At 41.9% G+C, this 17,897-nt stretch overlaps 1 protein-coding gene across 1 annotated transcript in view; it reads right to left on the reverse strand.

Annotated features, from left to right (window-relative positions):
• Positions 1-17,636, reverse strand: part of HSPD1 (heat shock protein family D (Hsp60) member 1) — an 18,235-nt gene extending 599 nt beyond the window's left edge. The window contains exons 1-11 of the mRNA XM_045032769.1: positions 17,479-17,636; positions 15,861-16,036; positions 12,783-13,035; positions 11,921-12,003; positions 10,665-10,760; positions 9,421-9,514; positions 8,227-8,395; positions 7,651-7,750; positions 3,220-3,465; positions 963-1,137; positions 92-270 (exon numbers count right to left, since the gene is read on the reverse strand). Coding sequence (XP_044888704.1) covers positions 92-270; positions 963-1,137; positions 3,220-3,465; positions 7,651-7,750; positions 8,227-8,395; positions 9,421-9,514; positions 10,665-10,760; positions 11,921-12,003; positions 12,783-13,035; positions 15,861-16,034 — 1,569 coding nt within the window. The 5' untranslated portion in view covers positions 16,035-16,036; positions 17,479-17,636. The remainder of the gene's footprint in view (positions 1-91; positions 271-962; positions 1,138-3,219; positions 3,466-7,650; positions 7,751-8,226; positions 8,396-9,420; positions 9,515-10,664; positions 10,761-11,920; positions 12,004-12,782; positions 13,036-15,860; positions 16,037-17,478) is intronic.
• Between the last annotated feature and the right edge of the window lie 261 nt (positions 17,637-17,897).

The raw sequence follows: 17,897 nt of genomic DNA on the forward strand, positions 1-17,897 counted from the left end.
AAGGAAAAAAAAATCAATACTAGTTCTCTCCCCCCCACACACATTAAAATAAAGTACAACCTTAAAGTTCTTTGAAAAAAATGTACATTACCTTTGTAGGGTCAATGATTCCTTTCTCTACCATATTTACAAAGTCTCCAAGCATTGCATCATACCCAATGTCAGGTGGACTTTGCATGATTTTTTCAACTATCAATGATCCTTCAACACCTGCATTCTTAGCAATAGTCATTGCTGGAATTTTCAGTGTTCTCCTAATGATTTCTATGCCTGTAAAAAGTATTTTTAGTGTTTAAATACAGTACATTTTCCATGCATTTTACTGCAAGTCAAATACTCCCACTTACTGATGTGCTAATTAGTTACAAGGAGAGCAAACAAAATTTTCTGCCTCCTGCAGGAAAGTGTTAGATGACCTACTGCTGGGAAGCATTACAAGTGAAGCCATTACTAGTACAAGGCTCAAGCACCAGTTTAAGTTACCATTATCACTCTTGAAAATAAGCTATGAACTTAACCGAAGACAAACACTCCCACTGAAAACAATATGATCTGCTCTGAGTTAAAGAATCTTTAGAAGCCACTGTCAAATTAGATTCTCCACATTAAGTGAAATGTTCTGTTTTTAATTATAACTGAAGTACAAGAGACACCCATTTTGTTTAACTGTTTAGAAAAGTAATAGGTTAGTTATCTCTTGCATTAAATACCACTGTCTTAGAATAGCGGTTTTCCTGCTTTTTCTAAATTAGACCACACAGAAAGCTTCTTCCCATTTTTAATGTAAAACAGATTATCAGGAGTATCAAAGGTTGCTTGTTAACTAGACCAAATAACCATAAAGGACTCATTGAAATGAACTGTATTCTAACTGACATCGTGCAGCTGTTTTTAAAGGTAAGTAGTATCACAAGGAAAATGTTAATCTAAAATTAAAAACCATTCTCAAGTAGTTTGCTTACCAATTTTTTGATCTTCATTGACTGGTGTTAAAACATCTAGTGCTGGGATGCATCGAAGCAATGCACAACCACCTCCTAGAACTATACCTTCCTCTACAGCAGCACGAGTAGCATTCAGTGCATCAGTAACTCTGTCTTTCTTTTCATTCACCTCAATGTCACTTGTGCCACCAACCTAGAGTAAACAAACCACTTCTTGTCAGTTGTGTATAAAGTCCCCATACATCTCAGAGGCAAGAGAGCACTGCAGACTTCAGAAGCACTGCAGGCCAGTTAAACAGAGTAACAAATTGACTTTTCCATTTGAGTGCCAAAAAGCAACATTTTTTGACCAATGTCTGCATGTACTTCAGTTGTAGAGAGCCTTTTGCAATTAAGATACTTTACATTTCTAAAGGTGTAAACGTATCACTTCATCCATCCCTGAAAAGCAAAATTATGTATTCCTGCTGTAAAAATGGATCAGAGTTGAAGTGACAGGAAATGAGACCCGTAGAAGATCTGTGCAAGCTCAAAAGTTTGTCTTTCTCCCAACAGAAGTTGGTGCAATAAATATCTTACCCACCTTGTCTCAGGAAATTAAACCTGTAGATAGTGGTTAACAGCCCTACTCATGTACACAGCATCTTTTGGATTTTTAATGGCCATAAAGAATTAGGACCTCCATTTTAGACTAAGAGCACCTGTAGCTGGCTAGGTGCCCTAGCTACTGGGCAATTTCAACTTAGCACCACTTCATATAGCAGTTTGGCCTTTCCACAGCCTCCAAACTTAAGTAGAGAGCCAAACTGCCTTTCCTGAACTAAGGCCCTATGTGACCAAGTAGGCCTCACTCTTGCACCTAGGGAAGCATTAAGGAATTACATAAATGTTGCTAAATTGCAGATTGTCAGAGTGTCCTGGCCCCTTAGAGGAAAGATGAGTCAGCCCCACCTGTGCCATAATTAATTAGCTGCTTCCCAGCCTGAAGGGGTGGGATTAAAGAGGTGATAGGTTAATGCACACGTGAGCCTTATAAGAAGGCTGAGAGAGCTCACTCACCCACTGGAGCTACAGGGAGAGAGAGGCTCCTGCGGAAGGCCTTGAGCCCAGGTACTCCAGGGGAGCCAGCCTGCTCTATAGTTGATCGGGAAAGGATGGAAGGAACAGAGCCCAGTAAGGACCCAGAATGGTACTCCAGGGGAACCAGACTGAGGCAGAGTATTCTATCCCTTAGTCAGAAAAAGGACTCAAAAGTAACCCAGAAAGGGGATGGGAACAGGGTGATATGAAGACAACACCCACAAGGTAGAAAATCCTTTTTGTTTTTGGGACTTTGTAGTTGGGCTTTTGCTACCTCAGACGGGGTGAAAATTTGTAACTTAGCTGGAGGGATAAGCCACATCCCCAGCACAGACCAGTCAGTGTGTGGAGAGCCAGGAGTACTGGCAGTGCCCTGCTCTGCCAGAAGGGGTTGCTATAGGGCACAGTTGCTCCCTGACAAGCCTTACGAAAAATACCTACAATATAACCATATACCCTTCACTATACTTGTTTCTACTAGACAGAGGTTTTTCTCCTGAGGAAGGACAAAAGGCATGTAAACTAATGTAATTTCTAACAGGAATGTCACTCTATTTTAACCATCCTGACAAGAAAGAAGTGTAACAGAGGTCCAATTTACCAGGTTTGATTAACATGGTGGGTTTTTTCTGGCACTTTAGAAGTGGAAATTAAAGATAACACCTCTGCTAAGCATTTAAAGAGTCAAAGTGATTTAGTGAAAAGTAAAATTTTCTTGGTTGTCCATTTGGCATAGCATAATTCTAGTCCAGGGATTCTCAAACAAATTTGATCAGTGCCCCCCTCTGTCTGTCTGTAGTAGTTTATGCCCCTACCCCAATAAATATCCTGCCTCTCAGCTCTGAAGGTAGCACTACACCAGCAGTACAGAAGATGGAAATGTGAACAGTGATATTAAGTAATATCACTTTTCCCAGCAGACTTAGCACCCTATTGTCACCCTTACTTCTGCACTGCTGCTACCATCCCAAGGCTGGACAGCCGGAGTTGAATGGCGAGGCTCCACCTGTCCCCTTTATGCCCACCTCCCAGGTGTGCATGGCCCCTTCTGCAGAAGCTCCAACCACCTAGAACGGACAGCCAGAGCTCCCTTAACACTCCACCACCACCAAATCACACCTCCCTTGGGAGGCCTGCCCCACAGTTGGAGAACGGCTGTTTTAGTCTAAAAAGGAAGAAGTTTAAAGTTCCTCACCTTTAGTACTGCTACTCCATCAGAGAGTTTGGCCAGTCGTTCATTTAGTTTCTCCTTCTCGTATTCACTTGTAGTAACTTCTAATTGTTCAATGATTTCTTGGATACGTCTTTCAATTTGAGCCTTTTCACCCTTCCCTTTCAGAAGCATGCTATCGTCTTTTGTCACGATGACCTCTCCAACTTTACCAAAGTCATGAGGCTGAATGTCTTCTAGATTGAGACCCAAACCCTCTTCTCCAAATACCTGAAATAGATCATATGAAAGCTTGGACTCTAAGGCCTTATCTACATGTAGACATTTCCCTGCACAGCTACAGTAGACTAACTATTCTGCTTTAACTCCCTGATATGGACACTATTCTGGCAAAATGTGATTTATTCTGGAATAGTTACTTTGCTTCTGGAGCAGAGTAATTCTGTAATACGTGATTGTATTCATAAGAACGTAAGTGATCTTTCTTCTGCCATCCATCTCCACCCTCTGACAAACAGAGGCTAAGGACACCATTTCTTACCCATCCTGGCTAATGGCCATTAATGGACTTACCCTCCATGAATTTATCTAGTTCTCTTTTAAACCCTGTTATAGTCCTAGTCTTCACAACCTCCTCAGGCAAGGAGTTCCACAGGTTGACTGCGCGCTGTGCGAAGAACTCCCTTTTATATGTTTTAAACCTGCTGCCCATCAATTTCATTTGGTGGCTCCTAGTTCTTGTATTATGGGAAAAAGTAAATAACTTTTCCTTACTCACTTTCTCTACACCACTCATGATTTTATGTACTTCTATCATATCCCACCTCTTTTCCAAGCTGAAAAGTCCTAGCCTCTTTAATCTCTCCTCATATGAGACCGGTTCCAAACCCCTAATCATTTTAGTTGCCTTTCTCTGAACCTTTTCAAATGCCAGTATATCTTTGAGATGAGGAGACCATATCTGTACATAGTAGTCAAGATGTGGGCATACAATGGATTTATATAAGGGCAATAAGATATTCTGTCTTATTCTCTATCCCTTTTTTAATGATTCCTAACATCCCGTTTGCTTTTTTGACTGCCGCTGCACACTGCGTGGACGTCATTGTGGATAGTTCTCTGAAGACTCCAAGATCTTTCCTGATTCGTCATAGCTAAATTAGCCCCCATCACATTGTATGTATAATTGGGGTTATTTTTTCCCAATGTGCATTACTTTACATTTATCCACATGAAATTTCATTTGCCATTTTGTTGCCCAATCACTTAGTTTTGTGAGATCTTTTTTGAAGTTCTTCACACGCTGCTTTGGTCTTAACTATCTTGAGCAGTTTAGTATCGTCTGCAAACTTTGCCACCCCACTGTTTACCCCTTTCTCCAGATCATTTATGAATAAGTTGAATAGGATTGGTCCGAGGACTGACCCTTGGGGAACACCACTAGTTACCCCTCTCCATTCTGAAAATTTACCATTTATTCCTACCCTTTGTTCCCTGTCTTTTAACCAGTTCTCAAACCATGAAAGGATCTTCCCTCTTATCCCATGACAGCTTTAATTTACGTAAGAGCCTTTGGTGAGGTACCTTGTCAAAGGCTTTCTGGAAATCTAAGTACACTACGTCCACTGGATCCCCCTTGTCCACATGTTTGTTGACCCCTTCAAAGAACTCCATTAGTAAGACACAATTTCCCTTTACAGAAACCACGTTGACTTTTGCCCAACAATTTATGTTCTTCTGTGTGTCTCACAATTTTATTCTTTACGATTGTTTCAACTATTTTGCCCGGTACTGATGTTAGACTTACTTGTCTGTAATTGCTGGGATCACCTCTAGAGCCCTTTTAAATATTGGCGTTACATCAGCTATCTTCCAGTCACTGGATACAGAAGCCAATTTAACGGACAGGTTACAAACCATAGTTAACAGTTCTGCAATTTCACATTTGAGTTCTTTCAGAACTCTTGGGTGAATGCCATCTATCTGGTCCCAGTGACTGTCACTGTTAAGTTTATCAATTAATTCCAAAATCTCCTCTAGTGATGATACTTCAACCTGACAATTCCTCAGGATTTGTCACCTGCAAAGGACAGCTCAGGTTTGGGAATCTCCCTAACATCCTCAGCCGTGAAGACTGAAGCAAAAGAATTAATTTAGTTTCTCTGCAATGACTATCGTCTTTAAGTGCTCCTTTTGTATCTCGATCATCCAGGGGCCCCACTGGTGGTTTATCAGGCTTCCTGCTTCGGATGTACTTAAACATCTTGTTATTACATTACCTTTGGAGTTTTTGGCTAGCCGTTCTTCAAACTCCTTTTTGGCTTTTCTTATTAAATGTTTACACTTAATTTGGCAGTGTTTATGCTCCTTTCTATTTACCTCACTAAGATTAGACTTCCACTTTTTAAAAGATGCATTTTTATCTCTCACTGCTTCTTTTACATGGTTAAGCCACAGTGGCTCTTTTTTAGTTTTTAATTGTGTTTTTTAATTTGGGGGTATACATTTAGGTTAGGCCTCTATTGTGGTGTCTTTGAAAAGTGTCCATGCAGCTTGCAGGGGTTTCACTCTAGTCACTGTCCCTTTTCATTTAACTAACCTCCTCCTCATTTTTGCAGAGTTCCCCTTTCTGAAATTAAATACGACAGTGTTGGTCTGTTGAGGTGTTCTTCTCACCACAGGAATGTTAAATGTTATTATATTATGGTCACTATTTCCAAGTGGTCCTGTTATAGTTACCTCTTGGACCAGATCTTGCGCTCCACTCAGGACTAAATCGAGAACTGGCTCTCCCTTTGAGTTCCTGTACCAGCTGCTCCAAGAAAGCAGTCATTGAAAGTATCGAGAAATTTTGTGTCTCTGCATTTCATCCTGAGGTGACATGTTCCCAGTCAATATGGGGATAATTGAAATCCCCCACTATTACTGAGTTATTTATTTTGATAGCATCTCATTGTCACTATCACTGTCCTGGTCAGGTGGTTGATAATAGGTCCCTACCATTATATTCTTATTAGAGCATGGAATTACTATCCACAGACATTCTATGGATTCACTTATTCATTTTGATTCTACATTTTCTTTCGCATATAGTGCCATTCCCCTCCCCCTGACCTGTTTTGTCCTTCTGATGTATTTTGTACCCTGGAACAATTGTCCCATTGGTTGTCACTTCCAAAATACACCTGCCACATGGGGGAGTTATAATGGAATAGTTATTCTGCTACAGCTATGCCAGAAAGTCTCCCTGTATAAAGAGTCCCTAACTTTGTTATCCATGCTTGTATGTAGTGATGAATTTGGCCATTAATAAAAAAATAAATAAATCTAATTTACACACCTTCAGCAGTGACTATCTAAAAGGAATACCTTTGCACATTTATCTCCAGCATGTCAGGTGTGACAGTTGTGTTACAGAGACATTGTCAGGCCATTTCAAGGAGTTTCCCTATGTTACTGATGCCTGCAATTATAACTGAATTTAGGGGATTTTACATTTGGTTTATCTTATTTCCTTTTGCATTGCAGCGAAGTCTATAATTTTCATGAATTAGTTTGGATCTTGTATAATGCTGCTGTGTTTTCAGACTTGTATACAAAAAAAATAAAGATGGCTTTTTAATACGATAGTTGCCCCTACCATAATTTAAAAAAAACAAAACATTAAACTGCCCAACAGAACCTTCCATGCTTCTTCAGACCAAACTCTAGAAGACTTACATCTGCACTGAAAATTGAGAAGTCATGATATGTTCACGAACATTAGCTTTGGTAATGCTTTCGTTCAGTTTTATAAGTAAAAACTTCCAGAACTACTCTGACATGTTTCCTGGGCACCACCTAGCTACTAACCTGAAGATTACTGGGGAGGGTCTATATGTAATGTTAAAAGGCAGTCACTGAAAAAAGCTATTTAACGCGCACACCTAACTGGAATGCATTGGAGCAATCACTCGAAGAAGAACTTACTCATATATAAAGATTATTGTAAATGAAAAAGTGCATAAATTAGACATTTCGAGGTGCCAATCTGATTACCCTGCATATTAAAGCTGTACACAGTAGTTCCAGACAGGCAAAAAACCAACCACAGTGCAAGTTCTCCCACAGCTCCCCATCACGTCAAGAGTCTCTTAAGGAAAGATGACCTAGGGACAAGAACAGTTCCATGCCCATCCAATACGCTGAAGAGACTATTAACAAGAACTGCAGATGTGAAGTGGACACCTAATAACCAGCCAGAACAACTGGCCACTTACCATGCTATGCAATGGCATGACAGTTCACCCTGGACCAAATGTGAATCAGTGACCTGGAAAGTGTTGTACCTGTTACCAGTCCCTCAAATACTTATTCTCTGGAGCATTTTGGAGGAAGTTAAAATCAAATGGGTCCCCGGCCACAAAGTTAATAAATTTGTACATATTTACATACACATGCCTACAATTTACTTACAGCACCACCAGTAGCAATTGCCATGTCCTTAAGCTGGTTCTTTCTATTGTCACCAAAACCCGGTGCTTTTACAGCAACAACCTGAAGACCAACTTTTAATCTGAAAAGAAAAAAGTTCAGTCAGAACACTAATTCTTACCAAGTGTTAAACTGTTCACTTCCCTATGTTACAGTAACTGAGAGAACAAAAGAATATTTTAAATGAAGGTATTTTAGTATAAGTGAGACAAGCAAAGCAAAAGTGCCATCTTAATGGATCTTACGAGCCCATCAATTGGCTTTTTCTACTAAACTGATTAGCAATTAAACCATCAACACTAGGATTCAGAGTTATCACCCAAATTAGATGAATGGGGCTATTCACAGTGGTTACTGTTTCTCTGCATTGCTGAGAGGAGACCTAAATAAGAAGCAATGCAAAGCTGTCAAGGTCAGACATACACTTGGGCCTACTGCCCTACAGAGTAAACTGCAGGAACATCTGCTGTTTTTAAAGACTAAGTGAACACCACAGTTTTCTGACTCTAAAGTAGACTGACCAGATTCTATATGGAGGTACATCTATTCAAGCCTTACCTGTTCAAGACTAGAGTACTGAGAGCTTCACCATCAACATCTTCAGCAATAATGACCAAAGGCTTACGGTGAGCATTGGCAATTTCAAGAGCTGGAACTATGGACTGAACACTGGAAATTTTCTTCTCACTGATTAAGACATAAGCATCCTGGAATTCACATTTTTGTCCTGCAGAGGCAATAAGTATTGTTTGAACTATCTAAATGTTCTATTTTAGCAAGTATATATGAAGGTACCCTTTACAACCCCCAAATCTGATCAAATCTGGCTACTACACTCTCCATTTACATTAGATAACTTCATTCTAAGACAAATTAAATAAGAGTAAAAAACTAGTTTCAAGTAACATTTCTACTCCTGAAGCCTGATGCCAATTCGTGATTTTTGTAACATTTCTATTTCCTCTCTCTCATGAAAACTCCTACATAGTCAGCAGTAGTTGAAAAATACTGCACATGATCAAGCCACTTAAGAATTTTAGCACTTTGACTTAAAGCTGTGCCACAAATGGGTCACACCCTCAATTTGTATTTGATGACTTAACCCTGAAAAATATATACAAATAATACTTTTGGGTTATAACAAACTTTTGCATGCATCCGGGTATATTCTGGGATAAAGGAACACCCACCAACATCACCCTGCCCCTTTACTTCAATTTGTTAAGTGAAGGTGATTTTACCTTTCCCCAGCCCTTACTTAGGAAAGAATGATCCAGTTTTACAAGGGAATGCAAGAACTAGCCACACAAATATACTCTTATATATGTTTCTCAAAGATCAAAATGATACTTCTATTCCATGTAAACTTAAGTCTTAAATTTCATTAGCATGTGACTGCACTCTGAAGAGACCAAAGTGGCATTTTCTTGTAAGCAAGATTTTTTTCCTGCTTTAACTGCCAGTTTTGAAAAGTCAATTTAGGATCAGAAAGTTAAGCTGTGTTTTCTGGGTCACACACCCATTACAGAGCCAATACAGCCAGCAAATGATAAAAATTTGTTTTAGTCAAAAAAGCAAGCAGCTAACTGAATATAAAAAGGGAAACATCTTTGGGTTCAGAAAAGTTACGGATAAAATGTTGATACTTCACCCAAAATTCACTTTACTTGTATTGTAAGCTCTCTAGGAAGACATTTTTGTTCATACAGGTTATAGCACAAGGCACTTTGATGGCAACTTTTGCAAACTTACCTTTAGCTGTATTAATGAAGTATGGTGAGATGTAGCCTCGGTCAAACTTCATACCTTCAATGATTTCCAACTCATCATTCAGGGTTTTTCCATCCTGTTTAAATGTGATAAAAATTTACATTTAATCTATAGTTTAGGTAGTAAATAGAGTGCTTCCATGCACATTTTTAACATGGAAATCATCATGGAATTCAAGTCTCTCTGCGCTACCTTCACTGTGCTTGTATTCTTTAGGTTCTCTCCCCTTTATGGGGGGAAAAGAACAATAAGGGAGAGAAAGAGGGGTCAATCTAAAAGAGATACTGTTTCTAAGGGGGGGTATCGGTGCACACAACTTGTGTTCTGTAAAACACAACCTTACCTCCTGTGGTGGAAACAGTGTCTCACAAGAATTAGATCAGAAAAACCAAGAAAGTTCACCTCTACTTTTATAGCTAAATTCATCCTATATTAGTCTTAACCGAAAATATCTTGACCACTTAGCAGTATTTATTGTTCTAGATTACGTAAACAATGAAAGGAAAGGGGGGGGGGAGGGCTTGCGAACCAGTGACTGTTGGTTAGTATAAGTCAATCTTACCTCAATTTATTGCAGTTAAGAAACTACCAAATTCTCCCAATTATCTTTAAGAGATTTTAAAAGCACTATGCACCATAGAAATACTGGTATGTCTCATATCCAGGCTACTGAGAACCATTCAGCATGTCACATTAGTTTAGACATATGTATCTGCTCTGCAGTCCAACTCATCACTGATTCAGTTCCATTCACTGAATTCCATGTCCCTGTATTTACTGTGCTGATGTTATAACCACTGCATAATTTTGGTCTATATGTCATCTTGACTATAAAGAGCAAGCAGCAGTCCCCCTAAAAAAAAAAAAAATTATGTTCTCTAGTTTCTTTGCACTATTCCCTACTGGCTATGAGGCAAAACTACAATAGTGTTAACAAGCTGTTGGGCTCACTATGTACTCCTAATCCAACTCCAATTTACTGGGGTTCTGTAGTGATGGCAGAGTACATGAGGCGATGCCATACAAAGCAAGAACCAATAACATATAGCAGCAACATATAGCAGGTTTGGATTTCAGATTAAAGTGGAAGGAGTTTAGTTACAAGTGCAGTGAGTTCACTTTTTACTCTGGTTATCTGTTCTTTCAGCAGAGGTTCCTCTAACTTGGCAAGTTTATCTTCAAGAAAACTGCAGGTAACCTTCAACAGGCATAAGAGTTACTCTTACCTTAACTGTGATAACACCCTTCCGTCCAACTTTTTTCATTGCATCAGAAATTATGTTGCCAATTTCCTGGTCCCCATTTGCTGAGATTGTAGCAACCTTCAATGAGATGTTAGTTATTTTTCCCTTTAGCACTTGATTAATCAACTGTTTACAGAAATCAAGTTTAAAGACTTTTTAAGGGAGCAGTAAGACTAAAGAGTTACAGGTCAGAGAACAAGAGAATGCAATTCATGACATGATAATTTCAGCATTAACATTGCCACGTGATTAGATATGTAATATTAGATAGCCTTTTCAGGGAAAGTCTCTTCCATTTTTCATTACCCAAAAATAAAGTTGGTATGGGACCTAAAGTCTTAATCTCATGTTAAACTTCTGAGAAGTCTAGAAATCTAACCATTAATCTAACATTAAATGTTTCTCCCATAGATAGCCAGTGATCCATTACGAATGAGTTTAATATATAGCTGTTTCTTTCCTCAATATATGTAGTATTCACTTGTGAATCAAGATAGCAATAGTCACTTGGCATTTTGTCACATGAAGACAGAACCTCCTTGGGAGGCTGAAGATCAATCCTGGTTTAAACAAAATGCTGGTTTTCAGAGAGTGGACTGGGCCCTTTAAAGGCCAATGGCCAGCCCTCCTGTGCCTCATTAACAGCCTAATGGGTGCTGAGGGCAGGCAGCTGGTCTCTATAGAGCAGTGGTCCATAAACTTTTCAGGGTCATACTGCCTCGTAATCCTGTATGCCCCCCCCCTCCCGAGCCATGACTCCAGGGTAAGGGTGGGGAAATGCAGACCAGGGTAAGGAGGCCACAGCTGGGGGTGGGTCTGGGACCAGAAGCGGAGCCCCAGCCTGGAGCTGAAGGAGAGCTGGGAGCGGAACAGGGCTAGGTGATGCTCCCTTCTGGGGGGTGCCTGGGCCCCACCATGCCCCTCTTCCCCAGGAACTCTGCTATAGAATCAGAGGAAAACAGAGAGCAGCTAGAGAAAGCTGAGGCAGAGCACTAGAGGCTCATGCAGGCTACAGAGACCTAAAGATAAAATGTTGCATTTTCAATGTAAGCTGCAGCAAGAGGCTGATCAACACAACAGCAAGTTGATGCCATATTCCCAAAATGTAATTTAGCGGGTTCCATTACAATCATTATTTTTTTATGTTACTCTTTATGGCACATCTTCACTTGTTGGATTAAATTTTTATTTATGACCGTTACAGAAAACTAGTAAACCAAGAAGGAATGAAGCCTCACCTGGGCAATTTCTTCTGGAGTTGTAACAGGTTTGGACTGTTTCTTTAGTTCAGCAATGACAGCATCTACTGCTAGCATCACACCTTGATAGAAGAATATGATAGTTATGGTTACTCATAGGAATTCTATTTACATGGTGCAGAACAGTCAAGTTCCATGACAAGCTTCAAAATTTCTCAAAATTGTAATGGAAGCTGTGCAAGAGCAGCAACACATCCTTTCCCCCTCCATTTGTGTACAAAGTAGAGCACTTATTTTTTTGCTGAGTCTAGGCCATGCACTTTCAAGGACAAAGGACAGCCTGTCCCAATCTTACAAACATAAGACACACTGACAGATCTACAATTTTTTTTTTTAAAACACTCATCAGTATTAAATTGCAAGTACATACAGAATATTCAGTGTGGAGAGGAAGAAAAGCAGAGATAGCTATGTCAATACTTGGTAAAGAAATTAAATAGAATTTAAAATAAATACCCTGGGCACATAATATTAAGCACTGTATAAACATTTCCTGTTTTATAACTTCCATAAGATAAGCCTATCAGAAGACCGACTTTACTGACATCTGTTGTGATGAATTCCAATGATGAAAAAAAAGCTCTATACTACAGGTTATATAAAATTTGTGTATCTAAAAAAAGTAAGGCCTGACCATATTAGTTCACCCACTTGCCAGCAAAGTTATATTCCTTTCTATGTTTTGCCCCTTCCCAAAAGGGTCATGTGGCTTTTCCAAGCGGAAGCAGGTTATCTCAAACACGAGTCAAATTTGCCATGGGTGAAGCAGAGAGAAGAAACTGAAGAGACAAATGTTAGAGAACACCTTAAGTGGACCAGTATTAAATTGTTAAATTCTTACCTCTCCTGATTTCCACAGGATTAGCTCCTTTGCTGATTTTCTCAAAGCCCTCCCTGGCAATGGAACGTGCCAGTACTGTTGCAGTAGTAGTTCCATCTCCTGCCTCTTCATTTGTGTTGTTGGCAACATCTTGAACTAATCTGGCTCCAATGTTTTTGTATTTGTCTTTCAAGTCAATTGCCTTGGCTACTGTCACACCATCTTTTGTTACCTTGGGACTTCCCCAGCTTTGTTCAATAATCACTGTTCTACCCTAAAATCATCCAACATACATAAGAGGTAATGTAATTAAAATGATACCAAGCAGCACAGACAGAAGGTATTACTACAGAATTACCACTTGCCTCATCTACACAACATAAAGAGTCTACATGGCAATAAAACACCCAGAAATGGTCCATGTTAGGTGACTTGGGCTTGTGGAGCCCTAGCACTAGGACCCCATAAGGGGTGTGTGTGGATCCCAGAACCTAGGCTCCAACCCGAGCCCAGACATCTACACTGCAATTTCATCGCCCTGAAGCCCTAACAAGCCAGCTGACATGGGCCAGCTGCAAGTGTTTTATTGCAGTGTAGACATATCCTCAGAGAGCCACTTTCCACCAAGACACACAGATTTGTTAATACTGCCAACTCAAAATATACACTTATTTTTATGAAGAGGAAAGTTTATGCTCCTACTTTCCAATGTCAGAGAGAGATTTATAATGGTTCTTGGGGCCAGAAATCAGCAAAAGCATATGGTACCATTTTAAAAGGACAGCATCCAACTTCCACAAATAAGGTATGTTATGAATAAAATGGAACACAATGCAGTTCAATCCTTCTCATCCCTGTAAAGTCAACAGGAGCAATAAGGTAGCAAACACATAATCATCATCAAGACTGAACACATTATGGGCAAGTCTAACTATGTCAACAGGAGGGCTTCTTCCATTGACACAGCTACCGCCTCTTGCAGAGGTGGATTAGTAGTATCTTCCCTGAAGGGCTACAGCAGCACAGCTGCACTGGGTGTTGCGGCAGCATTTTAGGTATAGAGCTGACCTTAGCCTCACCACTTTTTCTCAACCCTCACCTTGAGAAACTAGCTGTTCACCTACATCCACTACACCTTTGCCCTTCAGAAAAGCTAAGAAGGTGCCAACTCCAACTGTTACAGGGTGACTAGCCCCTTAAGAGTGGGCAGGGGCCAGTGCCCGATTGATTAGTTGCCTCCCAAATGGGGTTAAGAGAAGCCACCTAAGACATATAAAGGAGAAAGTCAGAAAAGTGGCAGGTGACAGCTGCATGAGGAGGAAAGGACAGATACAGGGAGAAACAAAAGCAGCAAAGGAAAGCGGATACAGAGAGCCACTGGTGAGGACTGGCCAGCCCCGGTGAACCCCCGCTGAGTTACAAGAAAGCTTGTACAGAGGCCCCTAGGAACAAAGGGAAAAACCAGTGTTGTTAGGGGAAGCCAAGCATGAAACAATAGAATTGATGTAGGTCAGGAGAATGGCTCCCAAGAGTATGGGTAGGACCCAGTTAGGGAGGCCTGGGTGAGTGGAACACTGCTAGGGAGTTCTCATTGAGGAGACTTGACTTGGTGCTTCCAGAGAAGTGATGGTTAGAAGCAAATCTGGGAGCTCTCAAGTGGATGGCCTGGAGATCAGAGCTCTGGAACATGAGAGATGACGTCCCAGAAACGGGCATGGAAAAAAGCTGAGAATCTCCTGTACTTTGGGATTTTTTAAAGAATTATTTTATCATGAGGGTTCTGCAGATTATTTAACATGTACAAGAATAAACTATGACTACAGACAGGCCTTTGAATTGAACATTTAAAGAGTGTTTCTTTAATGGCTGGACAAAGAGGAAACAGGCACACACATCATGGTGCAGTTTGTGGCTTGGGGGTCACCTTGTCATAGTGATGAAGAAATAAATGGACAGACCAACTCATTTCTCATAAGCTACGCATCCATTAACAGTGAAAAATAACTGCTTTCAGCCACCCAGTCTCACACACTGCCGGTTGTGTTTATTTAGATAATTTTTATCATGGTTTTTAAAAATAAAATAGAATCTCCTCCCCACTTGAAAGTTTTTCCCTTAAGCTGATAGATATCTAATTTGTGGTTTTGGTTTAAAAAGAAAACTTTAGGAGTGCTGAGTGATGGAACACTTACCTTTGGAGACAAACTTGATTACATGCAAATATTCTATAGTAGTATACATAGCCTCAATCCTGCAAACACCTAATGTGTATAATATATTCATGGGAGTAGTCCAACTATATTCAATGGGATTACTCACTGTGATAAATATTTGAAAAATTGGGCCCTAAAGGTGCATTCACCCATCATCCACCCTTATTATTACACCCTTGGGACTTGCTTGCTCTTATTTACCAGGCCAAGTCAAGATGAAACCAATACTGGCAGACAATGTATGAAATTTATACTCCCTAGAAGTGGTTCTCAACCTATTTACCATTGTGGGCTGCATCCACACAATATATATATATATACACACTACCTGGATGGCCCTGAGGGTCTCACATGCATCACAGATGTGTGCTGATTGGACCGCAAGTGGTCCACAGGTTGAGAACCACATCATATGATCAAGCAGGACATAACAGCTAGTAGTCTGAAAGCCTAAACTTGTTGCAGGCAGTTAAGCTGCCTCTATTCTTTTTCTTCACTGTATGTTCACAGACCCCATTAACACTAACCACCATAAATATATCCTCCACAAGTAATTTTCTATCCACTGAATGTGACTTCAATTGTTCAGCCAACATTTAAGTGGCTGTGTGGCACTGGAAAGACAGATTTAGCAGCAAAGAAAAAATTAAATTCTCTCTAACAAGAGTGTGGCTACTATACATTTACCATTTGTTATGTACACAGTGATTGAATGATTGATAAACTATGCACTGTACCTACTGTAATTTTGAAGTGGTCTATTTTATTAATTTTTCTATTTTATGAACTCCTCAACCCCCAATTAGTTTACAGAACTCCTCAACCCCCAATTAGTTTACAGTACTGCACAAGTATTCACACCACACAAAAGTAGATTTTAATATACCTTTGGTCCCATGGTGACAGCTACAGCATCTGCTAGAAGATCTACTCCCTGTAGCATAAGAGCTCTAGCCTCTGCTCCAAATTTAACATCTTTTGCATAGGTCCGTAGTAGGTGTGGGGCCAGTGCTCTGGACACTGGCCTCATCTGACGTAGCACTGTTGATAAACGGAGCATTTCTGAAGGAAAAAAAAAGAGTAAGATACTACATTAGTTTTATTGTGTCACAGTCCTTTGAACAACCATATTTCTGTCTTCCAGCAAGTTAGAGTAAACAACAAGTTGCTAGTAGTTTGAGTTTAAAAAAAAAAAGTGGTGACTGATCAAATATTTTAGTGTCCTAATTTTTGTAACAGTTGGATACTAGAGCAAAAGTCCAAGATTCTGGAACCCTAGATTCTATTCCCAGCGACTCACTATGTGATCCTGGGCAAGTCACAACTTCTGAACCTCAATTTCTTCTTCTCTAAAATGGGAATAAAGTTTATCAAGCTCACAAGAGCACTGTGAAGTTCACTTTTTGTATGTGAAGAAATTATAGCCACAGCAATGACGAGTGTTATGAGAATACTAGTATTATGTATGATAAAGCAGGAAAGGTTGTATATTTCACGACTATTACTACTACAGGCTAGAAGAAAGTCAGAGCTCAGCAGCTTTATCAGCATAAGCATCCTAAAAGTAAAGCTGCTATCTCAAAAACCGACTGTGACAGTGAAAAATGAACAGTTCAAGGCTGAGAGCATCTGGTGATAAACTAACAAAAAAATTGCAACAGTAACGACAGCCTGGCAGAGAAAGTCTGCAGAACCCAGGCCTATCCCCCCGCCACATGGTTCTCTCCATCAGGACAGAACAAGGTCAAGAGACACTCGCCCCCTGCTGCTCGATGAGCCAACCTGCACAGGCAGCGGAGCCACCCTCATGGTGGCCCCTTCTCCCAGAGATTATGGGAGAGGCTGCAATGTAACGGCAGCCCAGCAACGAGCGGCATGAGACCATCCTGCTCACGGGGCAGTGCCCTCGCTCCCGCAGGGGCAGCCCAGGGCTGGGAATGCTTCCAGGGCAGGAGAGCGGAGAACACAGTGCGTCGGAAGCCGCGCACACAGACCCCACACACAGTCCCACCCCCCCTCCGAGGCTGAAGCTGAAGGGATCCACACACACACACACACTCACACGCAGTGTCAAGGGCAGGAGGCGGGAAAAATCTCTGTCTCTCTCACACACACACACAAAGAAAAGAGCAGGAGGGGGAATCGCACACGAACAGGCGTCTCCTTTCTCCCCCTCCACGGTAGGGCCCCCCCCCGTCACTCACACACACACTCCCCCCCCCCCCGGTCCCTCCACGTCCCCGGCACGTGCGGGCAGGGAAGGGGCGTGCGCGCTCCATGGCGGCGGGCAGGGCTCGGGGAAGCCGCGAGGGGCCGTCCCCTGCCTCTTCGGCGCCGATGGCGGCACCGCGCCGGGGGAGGCTGCCCGGGGCCCTAGACGCACATGGCTGGCGGGAGTAGAGGCCCCCGAGCCCGCGCCGGGCCCCCGCCTCAGCGGCCCCGAGCCCGCGCCGGGCCCCCGCCTCAGCGGCCCCGAGCCCCCGAGCCCGCGCCGGGCCGCTCACCTATACAGGGCGGGCAAGGCAGCAGTCGGCTCCGCGGTCCGGGTTGGGAGCTGGACGAGCAGCGCGGCGCGGTGTGACTGAGTGACGGGAGCCTGGAGGGAACACCGCACTCCCGGACTCTGCCCCTCCCCCGCTCAGGCTGAGACCCATGTGGGGGTCCTGTGTAGCCGGGCCCCGCAACTAGCATAACAGCATACGCTTGGCCCAGCCGGGGGCGGAGCGCGGCTTTCCACCAATCGTTCAAGGGCCCAGCCGGGGAGTGGGCGGGGCCGGCGGGACTGTACGTCCTATGTGTGCGCTCCGGCTACTCGCGTATGAATCAAACAGGTTTCGGGGCCTCCCAATTCCAGAACCTTCTGGAACGCTCATGCTCGCCATAGGTCAAAGGTTGTATTACGCCACTTCCGGGTGTTGGTCCG

The sequence above is a fragment of the Mauremys mutica genome, chromosome 10 (genome assembly GCF_020497125.1).
Source record: "Mauremys mutica isolate MM-2020 ecotype Southern chromosome 10, ASM2049712v1, whole genome shotgun sequence".
In the NCBI taxonomy this organism is placed as follows: Eukaryota; Metazoa; Chordata; order Testudines; family Geoemydidae; genus Mauremys; species Mauremys mutica.